The following is a 23419-nucleotide window of genomic DNA, read 5'->3' as shown; positions in this document are numbered from 1 at the left end:
AGCGAGCACACGCTGGCATAGAGAGCGTTTTTTCTGTGCACGGTCAACATGTGCTTCCGCCTTTACCTCCCTTGAGGGTAAGGTGGCCAATGGGTACAAAGCTATTTCCTCAGGTGGTAGGCGCCACCTAATGCACTCCCAAAAGTCTGTTTAGTACAGGACTTTTTATTTGCCACATCAGCAGTCATATACATTGTGATATGCAGTGAAATGCTGACACATCCGCCCTAAACTTAAAAATAATATTTATAAGAATCTAAATTATGGAGTATAATAAGAAGAAAAACACTGACAATCTTATAAAAAATAAATATAGAAATAGATGTAGAAAAACAAATATAAAATTAGGGATGCACAATATATCGGCGGCCATATCGTTATTGGCAGATAAATGCTATTTTTAAACTTATCGCTGTCAGTCGGATGTCAAAATTAGGCCGATATCCTTAAGCCGATATATTATGTAGTTGTACAGAAATATCTGCCCCGCACACATGCATGTGTTGAACTTGTTCAGTGCACTATAATGGTGCTTTTCTCACATTGTTTATCCCTTCAGTCCGTTCTTTCTTCATGTGGTATTCCTGTGCGTTAATAACTCCGTAAGTAACCATGTTCCCTATCATATTAGATATGTTTGATAGAATGTCATTGTGTACTACACACACACACACACATCTGATCTGACAGTCACTGAATCCAGCACAGGGCTTCTCAACGCTCCACCACAGTCTGTCTTTATATTCTGCTCTATGTTTGTAATAAAGTCATCTGTGCTCAATGATAAGGTCAAAATCTGACTCCGAGGGCAAATCTGACTCGTGCCTGCAGTTGAGAGAAACTCTCAGCGGTTTATCATAGGTTTTTTATACTTCACTTTCGCCTATTGGTGAGGTTTTTTCCTCTCCGCTGTCACCTCTAGCTTGCACGGTTCAGGATCTGTAAAGCTGCTCATGGATAGATTTGCTCTTCAGTGTTTGGACTCTCAGTAGTGATTATTAAACCACACTGAACTGAGCTAAACTGATCTGCTTTGACACAATTTGTAAAAGCACTATACAAGTAAAGGTGAATTGAAATAAATTTGTGTACTGCAGGAAGTGGACATGACAACTCTTTTAAACCATTCCTGAGCACTGCGTTTGGTGTTTTTTTTTTTGGGCGTAAAGAGGTATTCTGCATGAATGTCTCCTAAATCTGTGCATACGGTGAACATCTTGCAGTAAAACTGGTCACACGGCACAATTTGTCAGTCAGAGCCAAATTAAACTTTAGTGATAAGGCAGCACTGGCCCAATCAAGTCAGTAATGATCCTGTCAACTGTCTCGAGCATCTCTCACGCTGGCCCTGGGCCATCAGGCAGTCCTTATTGTCGAGCCCTGATGTTTATATATATTTATGTTTCTTTTACTAAACATTAATGCTGTGTTTGAAATCTCTCACTTCTTCACTAGTGTCTATATAGCTTGCAGCAGTTTATGCACTATATCTGTAAGGGAGTGAACCCAATTTATAATTTGTCAAATTAATAATAAAAACGATAAATATATCAGGCTTACTAAGTTACATTAATATAGTTATTATTTTATGACTATATTCATTTATTGACGCTTTATTTACTTAAATCAGTTGTTTTGAGCTATGTTGTATATGTTAGTTTAATCAAAGCTATTTATATATTTTATCAAGTGAAGGATAGTTCATTTCAATATTATTTAAACATGCGTAGAGGTTGTTGACATGATGTTGCATTTTCAATGACAAGTTTATATAATTAATATTGTCGTCATTTAAAGGGCAATAAATTGTTCAACATTTATTTGTCTTGATATACCATTTGCCATTTAAACTGCTGGTATTACAATTTTTTTATATTTCAGAGCTTAATCAACAAAACTGTCCAATGGTGCAACCGTCTCAATCAGAGTTCGATAAATGACAGCTCTTATGGCTTAAAAAGAAAATTGTAAAATCATTCATAAACATCTCAGGACTAATTTTACAGTAGCTGTTTTAGTAAATGGCAATCATTTTCTTCAATAATATATTCCTAAAAACAGGAACTTTATTTCTAGGAACAGGAAGCAAACGTGGTCAGTGAGCACCATGTTCTCTGGTGTGACACAGTTATTGTTGTGCTCTGGCTCCTTCAAGGGAGGCAGACCAGAAAGCAGGAGAGGGAGAAAAAAAAGGAAGTGGACAAAAGTTTGGCAGATGCAATGATGTTGTAATGCTGTTTGTGAGTGTTATGTTGATGCTCCAGATTAAAGAAAAGAAACAAATTATCATCCTGGTAACCCGTGTTTATTTATGATACCCACGTTGGAGAGACTGATCTGTAAACAGTTAGAAATAAGGGTTACATATGTTAACTGCAGGTCTTCAGCAGTAATGATCTCATAAACTACACCAGTTTTAGTGTCACCTTAACACTGCAGACTGGACACATAAACATTCAACAGTGTGAGAAGAACTCTGCCAGATTAACACATTAATACAGTTGTTTGTTCTGTCCTCTACACAGACTACTGTCCTGTAAACTCACCACTCAGTCCTGTGAGAGTTTGTCTTCAGCTCTACAATCCTCAAACGGTGTCCTGAGAGAGCTGGACCTGAGTAACAATGACCTGCAGGATTCAGGAGTGGAGCTTCTCTCTGATGGACTGAAGAGTCCAGACTGTAAACTGGAGATACTGAGGTACAATCAATTCCACCACATATTTTCACAATATAAATGTTACCATACTTAGTTGTAAATATTGTGTAATGCCACAAAGTATGATGAGATAAGAGAAACACATGTGCAGTACTGATTATTGTACTGTGCTTTAGAATATTATGCAAATTATTCCTTTCTCTGATTTCCTTTATTATTGGATGTAAATGAGTCAGTGTAAATGTCATCAGTCATCAAATGTCAGATTTTATTGAGCAGATCTCACAATGATGTTCAGTGTTCACTTCAGAAGTAAAACTCAAACTGCACTTCTCTACATGATGCACAGCAGAGAATGGAAATGTTTTATAGGTTGTTAAGAACTGAAATGGTCATTAGCTGAATTTGCAGCATATTTACTGAGATTAAAAGCTTTTTCAATCTAAGCATTCTAACAGGATTCCAAGGTTGTCATAGCCGGGGGCGGTAATGGGGATAAGCTCCCACTATCTATAAAGTACCCCTATACGGCGTGCGTCTCAAATAGACCGTATTGGTCTCTTCAGCCACCAACGACGCTGTCTCAGTCAATCAGTCATGCCTCAAGATAAGAGCTAGGATACGTCATCCATGGTTAACACTGACCGACGGAGGCCTACTAATATAGGATCTCCTTATGGAGATCATCTTGACAATGCTTAAGTCCACTGAACTTGTGAGTGTTGTATAGCAGGGCTCAGAGTTAACTTTTTTACTTGGTAGCACCGGTGCTTCCAACTTCAAATATTTAGGAGCACCAAAAAGAATTTGGGAGCAACAGAAAAAATGTAGGAGCACCACCAAAAATCAATAAGCACCATTGCAAATTGTATTTTAAGGGATTTATTTTATTTTAAAATAACATAAATTAGGACCCACATCATTTAGGTAAAGAATGAGAAATTTCTCCTCATTTAATAAAAACTAACAACAATCACCAAGGATCATACAACACCGTAAAAGGGGCTCAGCTTCAAAAGAGCTTGAGAAGGTTTGTTTAGATAACTGCCATGATTATATAAGGACCTTCCTGTGCTCCTGGTGAACACACAATTTCCCTATCCAGGTTATGTATAGCTGCAGTAAAGAAAGCATATTGTTGTTCCTGATAACTGTCTCTATTTTCATGTCAAACTACAGTTTGAATGAGTGATCTCCTTTGTTCCCCTTCGGATGGGGAACGTCAATGCTATTAGTGGATTTGGACTATAAATCTATGAATGGGGATTTCGTTTCAGAAAAACAATTGTCTGGAAGAGTATGTAACGGGCCAATGAAATGCCAATATATTGGGAGCGTAAGCTTGCGCACCTGGAACTTATTGCCAATTATCTCCGCATAAAAGCACAGGTGGAGCAAGCACACGCTATCAATTTCGCTTCAGAGACTTCACAGCCTTCTGATTGAGTCGATGAGGGTTCCTCCTGCTTTCTACAGCAATTCGAGCGAACGAGAATTCTCCTGGTCCAGAGTGGGTACACGCTGCGGCAGACGGTCGAGCTGGGATTCTCCCTTGCTTGGCGTTCTTTGGGTCCGGTCCTCCAGAGCGGTGCGTGTAAGTTGCTTATTTTCTAAAAGAACAACACAGTCGTGCAGCACATCCTTTTCAGGATGGCGCTCCGACTGTGCATTTCTGGATGCGGTGGTTTCCTGTCTCTGGAGGATGGGCTTGATCACTGCGTTGTATGTATGTTTGGGGGTCCAACATGTTAATGCGATGCTCGCGGGCAGTCCATGTCGTCATTGCGATGCCATGACTAATGCGCAATTAAGATCGTGGCTAGCCCTTGCAAAGGGGCGAACCAACCCAGCTGTCCCCTGCTCTGCAGCGGGCACTCTGGCAGATCTGAGGGTTTCAGCAGGAGATAATCCGCCGCCCACGGGCTTGCGGACCTCCCGCTCCTCTAAGCGCTTCATCCAAGCTTCGGGCGGGGGAAGTGATCCGTCTAACCAGATGGTAGCCCTTACGCTCGATGACACTGGAGATCAGACGTCCGCCGCTGCATCGGAGGGTGGGCTTTCATTGTCCGATGATGATCCAGACCCGCTCGCCCCCTCCGGGCAGGTGAGCGCTGTCAAACGGATCCTGAAACGGACATGTTAGCCGTGCTTTCCTTGGCTGCTTCAGCCATGGGTTGGAGATGGTTTATCCCCCAGCTCCGCGGCCGGACCGACTAGATGGGTGCTACGTAGAGGACCAGAGGGTGAAGCCTTTGAAGCCTCTCATCCCCTTCTTCCCGGAGGTGCACAGTGGGCTCATGCAGTCTTGGAGGGCACTTTTTTTTCTGCCTGTGCTGCGTTTCCCTCTGCCCTCAGCACTCTTGATGGTGGAGCGGCCAGGGGGTATGTGACGATTCCTCAGGTTTAGCACGCTATTGTGGTCAATCTTTGTCCGCGTGGCGCCTCTTCTTGGTGGGGTCCGCCTCGTCTTCCGTCCAAAGCCTTTAAGTTATCTGCCTCCCTCGGAGCTAGATCTTACATGGCTGCGGGCCAGGCTGCTTTTGCCTTGCACGCGATGGCCACCTTCCAGCGCTACCAAGCGCAGGCGCTGGCCGAGCTGCGCGAGGGTGGGTCCAACCCAGGCTTGTGAACTTCACACCGCATCCGACTATGCTCTTCGGACCACTAAGTCTGCTGCGTGTGCGATGGGGAGGACGATGTCCACATTAGTGGTCCAGAAGCGCCACCTCTGGCTAAACTTGGCTGATATGCGCGAAGTCGACAAAGTCCGCTTTCTTGACTACCCCATATCCCAAGCTGGCCTGTTCGGCGAAACAGTCTGTGAATTCACCCAGGAATTCAAGGCGGTGAGAGAGCAGTCTGAGGCGATGGGTAATGTCACCTATCGGCGGGACGTAAGCCTGCTCCGCCCGCTGTACCATCCATGTCTCCTGCTCCTCGCCGAAGGCGCCCGCCTACGAGAGCTGCACCGCCCCCGCAAACACCTCTGGCAAAGCGAGATCTGCCAGTCTGAAATGCTTTGCTTTCTAGCGCGCAGGTTCGATGCGTTTCGCCAGTGGCTCACGAGCGCTGGGAGGACAGTCTCCTTTCTCCCACCCCTCAAGCCTCCCCTCCAGAGTTTGGGTGCGGAGTGAGAGACAATCTCTCGCCTCCAGCTCTTCCGCGGGACCCTCACGCTTCCCGGATCAGCACACCCACTCCACGCTGCCCCACTATTGGTATGTCAGCGATTGTAGCGATGACTTCATTAGCGAGGGCTCTGCCTGCCTGGTTAGCGTGGGCCACCCCTTCGCGGTGGCTCATACGCACAATCAGACTCGGCTATGCGATTCAGTTCACGAAACGGCCCCCCAAGTTCACGGGTGTGTATTCATGTCAAACTACAGTTTGAATGGGTGATCTCCTATGCAGGCATCCGCATACTCAATTATCTCGACCACTGGCTGATTTTAGCACACTCTCGGAGCAATTGATTATGCACAGAGACAAGGTGCTCCGGCACCTCCACCTGTTGGGGTTTCAGGTCAACCGAGAAAAGAGCAAACTCGCCCCCTTGCAGAGGATCTCTTTTCTCAGGCTTCTGTAGGATCTCTGTCGCCGCGCCCTCAGCCCTTGGAACGACCCCTCGTTCCTACAGGCCGGAGTGCCTCTAGGACAGGTGTCCAGCCATGTTGTTGTTTCAACAGATGCTTCCAGCACGGGCTGGGGGGCTGTGCGTTGCGGGCATGCAGCTGCGGACCTGTGGAAAGGAACCCAGTTGCATGGGGGGTATTTGCTCTCGCCACAAACCTCCACGGGTGGTCCTTAGACGCGAGGAAGAATTAGGTAACCTACCGATTACGGTGGTTAATACCGTCACTCGGGCTAGAGCCCCCTCCTCGAGCGTGCCTATGCCCTGAAGTGAAGTCTATTCACTGAATGGTGCGTCTCTCACTGAGAAGACCCCCGAAATTTACCAGATCAGCGTTGTGCTTCTTATGCCAAGAGAAGCTAGAGCAGGCTGTCGCCCTCCACACTCAAGGTTACGTGGCTGCCATTTCCGCTCTCATGACGCGGTGGCTGGCAGCACCGACTGAACGCATAACCTCATCATCCAGTTCCTCAGAGGCACTAGGTGAATTAATCTCACCCGCCCCCCTCTCATGCCCTCTTAGGATCTCGCCCTCATTAACACTAGCCTGCGCCAGATCCCTTCGATCCTCGACTCAGTATCTTTAAGATTTCTGTCGCTGAAGACAGCTCTGCTGGTCGCGTTGATATCGATTAGAGGGTCGGGGACCTGGAGGCATTTTTCGGTCAGTGACTCGTGCCTGTAATTTGGGCTGGCTTACTCTCACATCCTGAGACCCCGCCTGGGATATGTGCCAAGGTTCCTACCACTCCGTTTTAATACCAGGTAGTGAGCCTGCAAGCGCTGCCCCCGGAGGAGGCAGACCCAGCCTTACTTATCCAGTTCGCGCTTTGCGTATTTATCTGGACCGCACTCAGAGCTTAGATCATCTGAGCAGCTCTTCGTCTGTTATGCAGTTGGCAGCAGGGAAGTGGCGTGTCGAAACAGAGTTGGCCCACTGGTTAGTGCATGCCATCTCTCTCGCTTATCAAAGCCAAGGTGAGCCGTGTTCCCCGAGAGTGCGTGCGCACTCCACTCGGAGCTTCGCATCCTCTTGGCCGCATGCACGCGGCGCCTTTCTAAAAGACATCTGTAGAGCTGCGGGCTGGGCGACACCTAATACATTTGCAAAGTTTTACTATCTGCGAGTGGAGCCGGTTTCCTCTGGGGTATTAGGTAACCCTTGGTGATTGAGGAAACAATTCGGTGGGGTGTTGAAACACGCTTGCTGCGGCATTCTCCCTAACACGGAGGTATTTTTTCCTTTTTATCTGTCAGTAAGTTCCCTTGTCAGGTGAGCCCTGCAGATTCCTCTGAGGCCCCCAGAACTAACTCAGCGGAGGAGTCACTTGCTGGCCCACTACGTTGTAGGTCTGCCCACTGGTCAGCCCGCGTTTTGGGTATCGGTGCCTGCTATGCGTGATCGCCACTGGGCGATCCTATATGCTTATTCAGCCTCGGTGCAGTTACCCCTCACGGGCGGACCCGTGTCTTCCCTCTCCGCTAACCATCCTATTACATGCATACTCCCCCTTTCAGGGCTAGTCCATATGTATTTTTTGCCAACATATCTCCCTATCCTCCCTATCAGGCCTGCACGCTTCCCAACGTACTGTCGTATTATTCCTAGAGTTATCTAGACGCTTGGGACTTCCCAAAAAAATATCTAAATCCGTAAAACTTCTGTTGAAGTGGGATAAGTAAGGGCCAGGGACCACGTTGGAAGACCGCGCCTCTCTTGATGCAGGAGCGCTTACGCTTGCTTGGCTATCCTCTCATCGGAGGCGTAGGAAAGGTGCAGTCATTATGGTGTTTTTCCATACTTTCTCCCATTCTTGGATTTATAGTCCAAATCCACTAATAGCATTGGAGTTCCCCTTCGGTTGGGGAACTTCAGTGCTATACAGTGGATTTGATTTTGAAAATCCAGGTATGGGAAGGATTCGGTTCAGAAGCCGCTTGTCTGAAAGAGTATTGAACGGGCCAATGAATGCAATGAATTGGCAGCGTAAGCTTGCACAGGTGTGCTTCATTGCCAATTAACTCTGCATATAAGCACAGGTGGAGCAAGCATTCAATATTTTTTTGCTTCAGATACTTTCTAATCGAGTCAATGAGGGTTCCTCCTGCTGTGATCCAGCGATTCCGAACGAGAGCATTCTCCCGGTCCAGAGTGTGTACAAGCAAGATGGTCCAGCTGGGTTTCTTCCTTGCCTGGCGTTCAAAAAGAGCAACACAGTCTTGCAGCAAGTCCTTTTCAGGATGGCGCTCCGACTGTGCGTTTCTGGATGCGATGGTTTCCTGTCCTCGGATGATGGGCACAGGCACTGCGTTGCATGCCTGGGGGGTCCAGCATGTTAATGCGCTGCTCGCGGGCAGTTCATGTCGTCATTGCGATGCCATGACTGTTGCGCTGTAAAGATCGCGGCTAGCCTTTGCAAAAGGGCGAACCACCCCAGTTGTCTCCTGCTCTGCAGCGGGCACCCGGGTAGATCTGAGGGTTCAGCGAGAGATAATCCGTCGCCCATGGGCCCGCGGACCTCCCGCTCCTCTAAGCGCTCCATCCAAGCTTCGGGCGGGGGAAGCGATCCGTCTAACAGATGGTAGCCCTTACGCACAATGACACCGAGACCAGACGTCCACCGCGGCATCGGAGGGTGGGCTTTCATTGTCCGATGATGATCCTGACCTGCTCGCCCCCTCCGGGCAGGTGAGCACTGTCAAAACGGATCCTGAAATGGACATGTTAGCCGTGCTTTTCCGGGCTGCTTCGGCTGTGGGGTGGAGATGGTTTATCCCTCAGCTCCGCGGCCGGACCGACTAGAGGGGTGTCCCCTTCTTCCCAGAGGTGCACAGTAGGCTCACACGGTCTTGAAGGGCACTTTTTTCTGCTCGTGCTGCATGTCCCTCCACCCTCACCACTCTTGGTGGTGGAGCGGCCAGGGGGTATGTGGCAATTCCTCAGGTTGAGTGCGCGATGGCGGTCAATCCGCGCGGCGCCTCTTGGCGGGGTCTGCCTCGTCTCCCATCCAAAGCCTGTAAGTTATCTGCCTCCCTCGGAGCTAGAGCTTACAAGGCTGCGGGCCAGGCTGCTTCCGACCTTGCATGCGATAACCACCTACCAGCGCTGGCCGAGCTGCACGAGGGTGGGTCCAACCCAGGCTTATGAGCATCGCACCACCGCCGACTAAGCTCTTCGGACTACTTAGTCCGCTGCGTGTGCGTTGGGGAGGATGATGTCCACACTAGTGATCCAGGAGCGCCACCCCCGGCTGATATGGGCAAAGTCGACAAAGTCCGCTTTCTTGACTTCCCCATATCCCAAGCTGGCATGTTCGGCGACACCATCTGTGAATTCACCCAGGAATTCGAGGCGGTGAGAGAGCAATCTGATGAGTGATGTCTTATCGGCGGTCCGTAAGCCCGCTCCGCCCGCCGTGCCATTCATACCTGCTCCTCACCAAAGGCGCCCGCCTACGAGAGATGCACCGCCCCCGCCTCTGGCGAAGCGAGCGCGTCGGGCACCTCAGAAGCAGGCAGCCCCCTCTGCCCAGAACGCCGCTAAGTCCGGCAACGGACCGCGAAACGTTCTTGGGACAGGTCATCTGGAGAAGAGGGAACTTGCTCTTTCTCCCCTGGAGGGCGGGGCCCCATTTCCAACGGCACTTTTTACTGCCATGAAAACATCAATGAAAGAGCATTTTTCCCTTCCCCGGATGTGACAGCACGAACCTTGCCAGTCCGGGATGCGCTGCCTTCCGGCTCGCAGGTTCTACGTGCTTCGCCAGTGGCTCACGAGCGCTGGAGGGACAGTCTTCTTTCCCTCAGCCCTCTAGCCCCCTCTCCGGAGTCTGGGTGCGGAGCCAGAGCGAATCGCTCTCCTCCAGCTCTTCCGCGGGACCCTCATGCTTCCCGGATCAGCACACCCACTTCGCGCTGCCCCACCGCTGGTATGTCAGCGATTGTAGCGATGACTTCATTAGCGAGGGCTCTGCCTGCCCGGTGGCTCATACGCACAATCAGACTCGGTTACGCGATTCAGTTCACGAAGCGGCCCCCCAAGTTCACGGGCATGTATTTCACCAAGGTCAACCCCCTGTTCGCCCCTGTCTTGCGAGAGGAGATTGCTGCCCCCCTGGCGAAGGGTGCAATTGAGCCAGTTCCTCCAGCCGAGATAGAGAGTGGGTTTTTCTGCTCATACCTCATCGTACCCAAAAAGAGCGGTGGGTCACGACCAATCCCTCTGCGCGTTTTGAACCACTGTCTGCACAAGCTGCCATTCAGAATACTCACACAGAGGCGCATTCTCCAATGCGTTCGTCCTCGGGATTGGTTTGGAGCCATAGACCTGAAGGACGCGTACTCCATGTCTCCATTCTTCCACGCCACCGCCAGTTTCTGCGGTTTGCGTTCGAAGGTCGAGCGTGGCAATACAAGGTCCTCCCCTTCGTGCTCTCTCTGTCTCTGCGGGTCTTCACCAAACTCGCGGAGGGTGCCTTAGCGCCCCTTCGGCTCGCGGGCATCCGCATACTCAGTTATCTCGACGACTGGCTGATTTTAGCCCACTCACGGGAGCAATTGATTATTCACAGAGACAAGGTGCTTCGTCATCTCCGCCTACTGGGGCTTCAGGTCAACCGAGAAAAGAGCAAACTCGCCCCCGTGCAGAGGATCTCTTTTCTCGGGATGGAGCTGGACTCAGTCACCAAGGTCTCTGAGGAACGCGCTCGCTTGTTGCTGAACTGTCTGAGAGAGCTTGACAGCAAACTAGTGGTCCCACTGAAGTTCTTTCAGAGGCTCCTGGGGCATATGGCATCCGCAGCCGCCATCACGCCGCTCGGATTGCTCCATATGAGACCACTCCGGCACTGGCTTCACGATCGAGTCCCAAGACGCGCATGGCACACACCGAGTATCTGTTACTGCGCTGTGTCACCATGCCCTCAGCCCTTGGAACGACCCCTCGTTCCTACACGCCTGTTTGCCTCTAGGACAGGCGTCCAGTCAGGTTGTTGTTTCAACGGATGCTTCCAACACGGGTTGGGGGGCCGTGTGTCGCAGGCATGCAGCTGCGGGCCTGTGGAAGGGTGCCCAGTTGCATTGGGATATATATCGCCTAGAGCTGTTGGCAGTGTTCCTCGCTCTCCACTGCTTTTTACCGGTGCTGGAGCAGCAACACGTGCTGGTCAAGAAGAACAGTACGGCGACGGCGTATATCAACCGGATGGGGGGTATGCGTTCTCTCCGCATGTCTCAGCTCGCCCGCTGCTGCTCCTCTGGAGTCACCCGCGGCTGAAATCGCTGCACGCCATTCACGTTCCAGGCACGCTCAACCATGCAGCCGATGTGCTCTCACGGCAGCTGTTACGCCCTGGAGAATGGAGACTCCACCCCGAGTCTGTCCAGCTGATATGGGCGCGATTCGGGGAGGCCCTGATCGATCTGTTGCTTCCTTCGAGAACGCTCATTGCCAGTTGTTTTTTTCCCTGACCGAGTGCTCTCTCGGCACGGATGCACTGGCCCACAGCTGGCCTCGGGGCATGCGCAAATATGTGTTTCCCCCAGTGAGCCTGCTTGCGCAGTTTCTGTGCAAGGTCAGGGAGGACAAGGAACAGGTTCTGTTAGTTGCGCCCCTCTGGCCCAACCGGATCTGGATATCAGAGCTCTCCCTCCTCGCGACGGCCTTCCCCTGGTAGATCCCTTTGAGAGAGGACCTACTCTCTCAGGGACAGGGCACCATCTGGCACCCTCGCCCCGATCTTTGGAATCTCCACGTGTGGTCCCTAGACGCATGAATGACTTAGGTAACCTACCGAGTGCGTTGGTTAATACCATCACTCAGGCTAGAGCCCCCTCCACGAGGCGCGCCTACGTCCTGAAGTGGAGTCTATTCACTGAATGGTGCGTCTCTTGCAGAGAAGACCCCCGAAATTGCCAGATCAGTATTGTGCTCTCTTTCCTCCAAGAGAAGCTGGACAGCAGGCTGTCGTCCTCCACTCTCAAGGTTTACGTGGCCGCCATCTCCGCTTATCATAACGCGGTAGCTGGCGGCATTGTGGGAAAGCACAACCTCATCATCCGGTTCCTCAGGGGTGCTAGGCGAATTAATCCATCCCGCCCCCCTCTTATGTCCTCTTGGGGTGGCCTCCATCAAGAGGGTCGTGGACCTGGAGGCATTTTCGGTCAGTGACTCGTGCTTGGAATTCGGGCCGGACAACTCTCACGTTATCCTGAGACCCCGCCCCAGTTATGTGCCCAAGGTTCCTACCACCCCCTTTAGAGATCAGGTAGTGAACCTGCAAGCGCTGCCCCCGGAGGAGGCAGACCCAGCCCTTTCCTTACTCTGTCCAGTTTGCGTCCTGCGCATTTATGTGGACCGTACTCAGAACTTTAGATCATCTGAGCAGCTCTTTGTCTGTTATGGCGGTCGGCAGCAGGGAAGTGGGATAATCCCACTGGATTGTGGATGCCATTTCACTTGCTTATTCGAGCAGGGGTGAGCCGTGTCCCCCGGGAGTGCGTGCACACTCCACTCGGAGCGTTGCATCCTCTTGGGCGCGTGCACGTGGCGCCTCTCTAACAGACATTGTAGAGCTGCGGGCTGGGCGACACCCAACACATTTGCAAGGTTACAGTCTGCGAGTGGAGCTGGTTTCCTCAAGGGTATTAGGTAACCCTTTGGTGATTGAGGAACAACTCGGTAGGGTGTTAAAACACGCTTGCTGCGCCATTCTCCCTAACACGAAGGTACGTGCGCCTTTTATCTTTCAGTAAAGTTCCCCGTCAGGTGAACCCTGCAGATTCCTCCGTGGCCCCCAGCATTGACTCAGCAGACGAGTCACCTGCTGGCCCACTACGTTATAGGTCTGCCCACTGGTCAGCCCGCGTTTTTGGGTATAGGTGCCTGCTATGCGTGATCCCCACTAGGCGATCCCATATGCTTATTCCGCCACTGTTAAGAACCGTAGCTCAGATCCAGCTCAGATCCAGTAACCTTGATTTTCAAAATCAAATCCACTGTATAGCACTGAAATTCCCTAACCAATGGGGAACGTTCGAGGTTTCAGAAGTTACATACTCTTTAAGACCATTGGCTTTCTGAAACGAAGTCTCCCATTCGTGGATTTATAGTCCAAATCCACTAATAGCATTTCCGTTCCCCGAGGGTTACTTTAGTAACCAGAGCGTTCTCCATGCTATATTCTTTAAAGACTAGTATTGTCATTTAATTGTGGGAAAATATATTAGTAATAAAGGATATCTGTAAAATTCACATTTGTATCTGTAGTTTACAGGTGACTGTGTGTTAGTTACGTATGTCTGTCAGACTAACGTGATGTGGACTGTGTGTGTGTGTGTGTGTGTGTGTGTGTGTGTGTGTTTGTAGATTGTCCGGCTGTATGGTGACAGAGGAAGGCTGTGGTTTTCTGTCTTCAGCTCTGACTTCAAACCCTTCACACCTGAGAGAGCTGGATCTGAGCTACAATCATCCAGGAGATTCAGGAGTCAAGCTGCTCTCTCAACAACTGGAGGATCCAAACTACACACTGGACAAACTCAAGTATGTGGAGGAGCATATAGATGTTTAATTTAGATGATTTCTCTGTAGAGGCAGGTTCCAGCTCAACACAACTATGGGGAATGTAAAAGAAGGTGCAGGAGTATAGACATAAAGTGCATTAAACAGTGAGTATGATGCCTTATTTCCCCTGAGTGGTACAGTACAGTACAATTCAGGACGGGTAACCTTAACAGTGTTGGGAGTAATGCGTAACAAAAGTAATGTATTATAGTAGTATTATTACGTTTTCCTGTAACGCAGTAGTGTAAGGCATTACTAATAAATTTTCAGTAATATTTTTCTTGTGCATGTTCAGTAACGCGTGCATTACAACAAACTTTTCGCCTGTAAGACATTAACAAATAAAAAATTTCAGCCTCTGAGCTCCACGTTCGTGCGAATGATCTGCTCTTGCTCCGTCAGATGATGTAGACTCACAATCTGTGCCTTGTTTCCTCTTCCTTTCGTTCTGTTGCTCTCCAGAGATCCTCCTGTTTAATTGTTATCCCAAGAATGTTGATATGGTTTATATATTGCTACACTATTTACCTACAGGTTAAGATTAATACTGTAATAAATACTAGTGTTTTTGAGTGTTAGGTATACTGCCTATGTTTTAGGCTAGTATTATTTACAACTTGTTAATGAATGCTTCAGCATTCTGTAATATTAGGTGAACTGATTTAGTGAACTGATAAAATAAAATACAGAGTGTAGTTTTACTACAGTAAAGTGTGGTGAATTGTAGTATAATATACCCTTTATTGTTGTAATGAGGAGACTGACACGGAGGGATCCATTATGCAGTATTTATTAATCACAACTTCACTCAAACACACAATATGCACCTGGGTGCACACACACATCCACAGTAGTAGTAATGGTTTCAAGAATGACGGTGAACAGACACAGAGTGAGTTACCAGGCATGAGTAGAGAGCAGTGAGCGTGAATCAGAGTCCGTGTATCAGGCTTGCGTCAAGGGCAGGCAGCGAGAATCAGAGTCCGTGTATCAGGCGTGGGTCGTGGGCAGGCAGAAGGCAAAGCAAAGTAAGAGACAGACTGGAGTCGTACACAAGAGATCAGGCTGGATATAACGCTCAGTAATGCTGGCCGGGGCTGAACAAGACTTCGCACTGACTGAGTGTGTGAGTGCGGCTTATATGAGGTACGTGGGTCGTTAACATGATTCAGATCAGGTGTATGCGCAATCAGTGTAGATGGATGATGTCATGCTAAAAGTCCGGAGATGGCGGCCTCTGCTGGCCAGCGAGGGGAATGACCGTGACCGAGTCGGTGACAATTGTAAAAGAAAAACTACAGAACTGGATCATTTGTTTATATTACACTTGTTGTGTTACCATAGCAACTATAGTATTACTGATTAATTGAAGGATTTACTGTAGTACAGTTCAAAACACTGTACATGCCAATATGTGTATTCAGGGGCCCTGTGGAACAGCTTCTCAAAATGAAGAGGATGACAGGGAAAATGTCCTCCACAATCTCATCAACAATGTAGAAGCCAGCAGACACTAGTTCACTTTATTTTAGTTGCCATGATAAAATGTGATTGATAATGAGATTTATTTGAAGAGTGAATAGTACAGTAGGCTATAATACCTTATCAAGTGTTGCTATTAGTTACATTTCTGCTTGCATTAGTTTTTATTTTTGTTTAAATGTTTTATTTGATTACTATGTTGCACCTAATGGGTGTTTAATAAATGTTTTTAAAATAAAATGTAATCTTTACATTCGACTTTCTCTGTCATTAAGTGTTTGAAACTGGATCTCATCATATAACATGCAGCCAAAAATGTTGGTTTATTAGATTTACAATGTAATATGTAAGTCTATTTTGGTTATTGTTAATAAATAGTGATCTAATATAAATCATATCAAAAAGCACGAATAGAAGAGGGAACACAAGACCGAGATTGTGAGTCCTGAATTGAAAGTGAATACAATAATGGCAACAATAAGAAAATAAATAAATCTGCATTTTGTCATGGCATAAATAATAATAATAATAACTAATAATTCCTTACATTTATATAGCGCTTTTCTGGCCACTCAAAGCACTTTACACAATGGGGGGGGGGATCTTCTCATCCTCCACCAGTGTACAGCATCCACCTGGATGACGCGACGGCAGCCATTTTGCGCCAGACCGCACACCTGATAGGTGGAGAGGAGACAGAGTGATGAAGCCAATTATGATATGGGGATGGTTAGGAGGCCATGATGGACAGAGGCCAGTGGGCAGATTTGGCCCCTGATTAAACCCCTGCTCTTATTAAAGGACATCCTGGGAGTATTAATGGTTTCACGTCTCATCCGAAAGACGGCGCTCACTGAGCAGTATAAAGTCCCCGTCACTATACTGGGGCATTAGGACTCACACAGACCACAGGTTGAGCACCCCCTGCTGGCCTCACTAACACCACTTCCGGCAGCAACCTAGCTTTCCCATGTGGTCTCCCATCCAGGTACTGACCGGGCGCAGCCCTGCTTAGCTTCAGTGGGCGACCATGTGAGAGTTGCAGAGAGCTAGCTGCCGGCATTGAAGTTTACATATAGGTTTGTCGTGGCTAATATGAATATAGTCTAGCTATTCACAGATATTGCCAGATAATTACTTTACCTCTACCATACTTTTAACAGACTTAGATCAGTTGTGTATCTGATTTTTGTCCTTTCTTGCATTGTCTTGAGCCTTCACTTTGCCAGTAATATACTATATTGTTAGTAGCCTGGACAGGTCACAGTCATTATCCTACATCATACCGCTTTCTACTGGATGTAAAATGCTCTGCAGTACATTTAGTCATTTTATAATGTCAAGTTCTAATTCGGTAGTTATTTTGGGGAAAGTAACTAAAAAGTAAGATAAGAGTAATGTTACATATTACAATTCTGAGACAGTAATATAGTAATGTAAGGGATTACTTTAAAATAACAGTAATAAGTCATCTGTAATGTATTACAGTTTGGAAGTAACTTGCACAACACTGCACCTTAATCAGGCTTGTGTCTCCACTGCTGAACGGTACCAATGGTGTCCTTCTGGTCGACGTGTTGTCACTGAGGTTTATTGTCATTAAAGCAGAAGGCCAGATTGATGTTCTGCACCTCAGAGTTCATCATTGTGTACAATAAGGAGCCTTAACTGCTTCATTCAGGGCGTGCTTCAGGTGTAATGATGTAGTGCAGTTCTATAATGTGCATGTATGATGAAGCCGCTCATAATATGTAAGATTATGAAATCTCTTTGAATGCGTGCGCTTTTTCCGCTCTCACATTTGCATGTCATGACCATGTGCACTCTATGTACATTTGTTATTATCCTCTGCAAGTCATCTGTCCTGACGTCTTCATTTATTCAGTGCTACAGTCTATAGCACTTCAATGTAATACCTGAAATTGTCTCACATTTGCATGTCATGACCATGTGCACTCTATGTACATTTGTTATTATCCTCTGCAAGTCATCTGTCCTGACGTCTTCATTTATTCAGTGCTACAGTCTATAGCACTTCAATGTAATACCTGAAATTGTCCTGAAATTATTTAGATGATAATACCAATTTATAGAAATATGTTTTATAATTAATTAAAACTATTAAAAGTAGGAACTACCCTGAAGGAAAGGGAAAGTGATGAACTCTTTTTAGCGATGTATGGTAATTTTATTAGGGTAGAATGTTAAAGTTTATTTGGCTGCTCAATTCAGCTGGACTTTATATTTTTACAATTGGAATTATTGAATGACTTGTAGTATATTCATCATGTGGTATAAAGAGTCTTCTTTTTTGTCCTCAGCTGGTTAAATTAGGCTGTCCAGTCTCCATGTTCAGTCCTTTACTTCCACTTCATCTGTTCAGCTGAGGCAACAGAACCAACCTCGTGACATCAGACACAGTTATATTCCAAGATGGCAGTGCCCTAGCTCTAAAAGTTATAGTAAAACATGCCGTTTTCTGCTAAATGGTCTCATTAATGGAGTTTGTTGTATATTTTTTTCACTAAAGAGGAATCCAGTGTACAATCCAGTGAGTGCTTCACTTCCTCTTTAATTAGTAAGTCAGAATTTTAATCAGCTCTTTAAACTCTTTTAGAAAATTGACAAAGGGTCCTGGCGGTCTATATATGATGATTAAAGCCAGAGATAACAGGCTTTTGCATAATATTTGGAAGCATAACATGAAACACCAACACTTCAATAAAGTAAAACATAAGTGAGTTTCTCTGATTAACATTAAGGAAATCACTAAAGATTGATGCAACTCCACCACCACGACCAGTTTGATGAGCCTCATGTTAGAGGTCTGCATCATGACGGGAGCGGGCTGTCTAGCAATATTGCGGATATTGCTATGCGAATGAGAGAGAGAGAGAGCGAGCTTTGCCTGTGTGTGTGCTTGATGCTTGTGTGTGTGTATGTTAGTGCGCGCGCGCGAATGAGAGAGAGAGAGCTTTCCCAGATAGTAAAATACACTTGGGCCAGTTCCGGCTAGATTCTCGCCTGCCTTAGACTTACTACTCAGCCCGGCTCCGGCTGCCGGACTCCGGATGCTTGTGTACTCACTGCCCGATTCCGGCCCGAATCAATCGGCCAGATGCGGCGGCCGTAAGCGAGCCGACGCTGCCGCATCCGCGCCGGAATCGGCCCAAGAGTAATGTGCGCTGCAGAGCTGGCGCGATTCAGTATTTATATACCTTTATATAAAACCTTTTGGTATTACATTGGTACTTGATACATGGTATTACAAGCCTTTGAGTTGATATAACAGCAAACGCCTGTGTATCTGCTTGGGGCTTGTGTGTGTGTTAGTGCGCGTGCGTGCGAATGAGAGAGAGAGAGATTTGTCTGTGTGTGTGCTTGGTGCTGTGTGTGTGTGTGTGTTTATACAGACAGCTTGGCTGTTTGGACTGTATAGCTGGGGGATTTTCGGTTTTGTTCTCCCCCGCTCTTTAGTGGGATCGGGCGCGTGGCCAGAAAACGGGGCGGGTCGGGCAGCGGGACAATAAATTCTTAATATAAGCGGGAGCGGTCGGGTTCGGGCTAAAACCTGGCGGGTGCGGGCGGGAGCGGGATTCAAATTTTAGTCCCGCGCAGATCTCTACCTCATGTTTATATAAGAATCCTGGAGGAGTTGCTTCATTTAAGCTAATATAGTCCTTCTGTTTCAGCCAGGTTTCAGTGAGACAGAGTGTGTTAAGATTATTGTCTGTCTTTATTTCATTTATTCAATTCAATTCAATTCAGCTTTATTTGTATAGCGCTTTTACAATGTAGATTGTGTCAAAGCAGCTTCACATAAATGGTCATAGTAACTGGAACAGTGTGGTTCAGTTTTTAATGTTTACGTTCAGTTCAGCTCAGTTCAGCTCAGTTCAGTGTGATTTAATCATTACTTAGAGTTCAAACAATGAAGAGCAAATTCATCGATGCGTAGCTCTACCAATCCTGAACCATGCGAGCCAGTGGCGACAGCGGAAAGGGAAAAAAAACTTCACCTGATTTGAAAACTTCTGCTGGCCAAAAGTCTTGTGCAGAGCTTCAGTCACCACGGTGGAGGCTGGAAGCTGGCCTCAGCGAAGACTCGTCTGTCCCTGGAGCATCGCTGGAATCAGACTCATGTTCTCCACTCCCCATGACCATCAGCGCAGCAGCAGCTCAGAATACGGCCTGGTCCTGGATATGGAAACCTTGGGATCATCTCGTCGCTGGTCTTGGATCCAATCAGTGACTCCGCATAATCTGAGGACCTCGGGATGAGTATCCCCAGGTGAAAATGGAGAATAAAGAGTATAATTAGCGTAGCTGCTGTTTATAGTGTATATAAGCAAGATGCAGAAGCCTGTGTGGAACCCGCTAGGTGATGCATTGAGTGTATGCTTTACTAAACAGATAAGTCTTTAATCTAGTTTTGAACTGGGAGAGTGTGTCTGAGCCTCGGACGTTATCAGGAAGGCTATTCCAGAGTGTAGGAGCCATGAAAGAGAAGGCCTCCTTTACTCGACTTTGCTATTCTAGGCACTACCAGAAGCCCTGAGTTTTAATCTCTTAAAGAGCAAGTTGGATTGTAGCGAGACAGAAGGTTGGTTAGATAAACAGGAGCTAGATTATTTAGAGCTTTATAGGTGAGAAGTAATATTTTAAATTCAATACGAAACTGAACAGAGGGCAGTGTAAGGAGGATAAAATTGGGGTGATATGATCATATTTTCTAGACCTGGTAAGAACTCTGGCTGCTGCATTTTGTACTAGCTGAAGTTTGTTAATAGAGGATGCTGGGCAGCCAGCAAATAGAGCATTACAGTAATCCAGCCTCGAAGTTATAAAAACATGGAATAGCTTTTCTGCATCAGAGATGGATAGCATACCTCGTAATTTATGATAAGTGCTTTAGCTGCTAGTGACCAGGGGCCTCATGTATCAACACTGCGTATGCACAAAAACTTTGCGTATGCCAGGTTTCACGCTCACGTTTGGATTTACTAACAATAAAATGAACATGAAAATGTGTGCAGGTCCACGCCAACTTCATGTCTGGTGTACGTGAATTTCTTATGAGACGGGTTCATCTAGCAGGTTTATAAGGTTTCCATATAATGCAGTTGACCATCCAAACATTAAAACGCAATATGCAGCGGTCGCCGGTTTTCCCAATGTAATCTGAGCGATCTACTGCACACACATGGATATAAAGGCACCATCTGAAGATGAATTTGCATGCTTGAATCAGAAACATTTCCATTCAATAAATGTGCAAATAATATGTGATGCTCAAATGCGCTTAACATAATACACACACTTAATAATAATTCATACTTGTGTTCCTTGTGATGAAGAGTAGGCAAAATCTGATATGCAGTGGGGGAAAACAGAAGAATGAGTTCATCAGACACTGGATTCAAACTAGGTTCACAATCAAACATCTCAAAACATGTTGCCATTTCATGAGCTACGCCAATCACACTGCTGTTTGCCGCTCAGTTTAGTTATGTTGTCTCTGCCAATCAAACAGTAATGGGTGGAAATCACTCAACTAGCTCATTCCAACGAGGTGTGCTATTTGCACTTAGCCTAAATAGACACTACAAAATTGTACACCTTTACATCGGACCATTTCTTTTTTAATTCACTCTCAGTGCGATGTTTAGACCCCACTGTGTTACCCCTGTGTTAACCGCATCAGCTAAACTCTCCCCACTCTATTATTTTCTTTTGTTGTTAATTCCGGAGGACAAATTTGCAAATAACACCACTTTTCTCCGCTTTACCTCCGAAAGCAGCACCTCCAATTTACATTCTGTTCAAAGTTTCTCTTCTTGCTTGTGTTTGCCATTGCTTTTTCATTGGGTTTTTGGCAAAGTGGAGTCATTAGCATATTCATACGGGGGAGGAGGCAGGGAGGGGTTTTGTGCTCGTGCATGTTGTGCTCAGTTTTACGTTCATTCGTATGTACAAAATAATATGCGTGAGATTCGGCGTACGCAGTAAAAAATTCAGATGTATGAAACACTGCGTACGCCAAATTTACAGCGAATTAACAGCGAATTTACACACATTTACAGCTTTGTGCATACGCAATGTTTTAGTATGATTTCCACGCAAGTCTTCGTACATGAGGCCCCTAATGTTTAGGAGACTGAGCTTTAAAGAGCCCATATTATACATGAAATAGGGTCATATCTTGGTTGTAAGGGTCTCCAACAACAGTCTAATATGCATGCAAGGTCAAAAAACACTTTCATGGTCTCATAATCTGCATTTATTTTTACCTAATTATCCCAGCGACTCCCGTAAGAATCGTCCAGTGATTCATTTGTTCCCAAACCCCTCCTTAGCGTGAAGCTAATCTGCGCTGATTGGACCAATGACAGCCTGTTGCGATTGGCCGACTGCCTTCAGTCAGAGAGTAAAATGCACAACAGCTAATCAGCAATATATAAGTAATCACAGTTCATACACGCTCGATAGTGTAGGCGTGGATTTTAGCTGCCAGTGGGTCAATGTAAATAAAGTCGATGGACTTGAAAATTCAGACGATTAACTATTTTATTGAGCAAAAACTCCTAAACCTGTCGAGGAGATATCCAAGCTTGTCTCACTCTGCTCTTTTCACAGACACAAACACACACACACACATTGCCATCGTCCGCGCACACAAACACAAAAACACACACAGACTTCCGGGCGACAACGCGCGCACACACACACACTACCCTTGTCCACGGAGCTCCGTAAACAAAGCAGCATGTGTCGCGTGACTTTGCACGTGATAAGAGAATATAGCCAGTTAACCTGATACAGTACACGCGGTTACAAGTAATAAATCACAACTAAATACATTTGCAAGCTAGAGTCAACGAGGCAACAACTTTAATCACACGTACTTACACTTGAGAAATGGAGAAAGAAACCCATCCTGACGTTCATCAGTAAGTTACTCTTTACTGATCCTTCCTTTAACAAACGCTGATGATGTATTCTTTGTAGCATGTAGTTTGCAGACGTTTCCAGTAGTTTCCAACTGCTTGGCTATAATGCTGATGTTTCATCTTTGGGTAGAGGCTCGATAATAGTGCAGTGTGACTTCAATCGACCGGCATGTTTGTGTGCGTGTGTTTGTGGGTGGGTGTGTGTGTCTGCGTTAATGCGTCAGAGGGCAGGGCCTCAGGTTTGAAATCTCCCGGGTTTGCGCGTGCACGTGAATAACTTGGTTTCGTTCGTACGTCATGGCGAAACACCTAATGACTCAGTATCAAGGCGACTCGTTTGAAGCACTATGAGTCAACTCTTTTATAGATGAATCAACCGTTTTAAACACTGTACTCTTACAGATTTAAGCCTTAGCTGGATACTTCACTTAGAGCTGTGTTACACACTATATGAAGGGGAATTTTCAAAAACCCATAATATGGGCTCTTTAAATAATGTCCATTTTCACTTTACCTTTTGATTCTTAATACCAGATATGCAGTACTGTGATTTGAGTGGGACGAGCAAGAGACTATATGGCTAAAATGTGGATTTACACTTACTAGTCAGACAGAATAAAGCATCCTGGAGATGTTGTCTGACAGGAGTTCAGCTCCAGCTCGACTGGGGTGCACGCCGTCAGCACGGAAAAGCCTACGACGCTCCCAGAAAAGATTCCAGTTATTAGCAAAGAGCAGCTTCTGTTCTTCACACTACTTTAATAGCCATTCATTCAGAGAGAAGAGTCTATTGAACCTTTCATTTCCTCAGCGGTAATTAGGAAGTGGTCCAGAAATTGCATGCATTGCGGGCGAGGTACGTCTGACCGTCTCGATTAGGCTCCTGAAGTCCCTCTTCAAGATCTGCATCTGCTGCAGCCTGAATTCATCTGTTCCCACCTGTAGGATACACTTATGGAGTTATTAATGTGTAACTTGGGCCAGTCTTAATTGTCTGCAGGTTCAGCTGTCTTATTTATTCAAGTGCTGCACAAACAGAGAACATGCAGTTATGATTCTTCTTCTCTTATAATGCCTGCTACTGCTAAACATTCACACACAAAGAAATCAAAAAGCAGAAGTCAAAAGTCACATTTCA

At 46.6% G+C, this 23419-nt stretch overlaps 1 protein-coding gene and 1 long non-coding RNA gene across 3 annotated transcripts in view; one reads left to right on the top strand and one right to left on the bottom strand.

Moving 5' to 3' along the window:
• The window catches only part of LOC141381964 (uncharacterized), a 1176553-nt gene that overhangs the window by 4049 nt on the left and 1149085 nt on the right, over positions 1 to 23419 (bottom strand). The gene's annotated exons all lie outside the window — the stretch shown is intronic.
• The window catches only part of LOC137491177 (protein NLRC3-like), a 68468-nt gene that overhangs the window by 30616 nt on the left and 14433 nt on the right, over positions 1 to 23419 (top strand). For both annotated transcript variants that reach the window (XM_068220254.2, XM_073948295.1), the window contains 2 exons: positions 2526 to 2699; positions 13655 to 13828. In XM_068220254.2, the coding sequence (XP_068076355.2) occupies positions 2526 to 2699; positions 13655 to 13828 (348 nt within the window). The remainder of the gene's footprint in view (positions 1 to 2525; positions 2700 to 13654; positions 13829 to 23419) is intronic.

The sequence above is a fragment of the Danio rerio genome, chromosome 4 (assembly GCF_049306965.1).
Source record: "Danio rerio strain Tuebingen ecotype United States chromosome 4, GRCz12tu, whole genome shotgun sequence".
Classification (NCBI taxonomy): Eukaryota; Metazoa; Chordata; class Actinopteri; order Cypriniformes; family Danionidae; genus Danio; species Danio rerio.
Note: the sequence above shows the minus strand (reverse complement) of the source record. Positions and strands in the feature narration are given on the sequence as shown.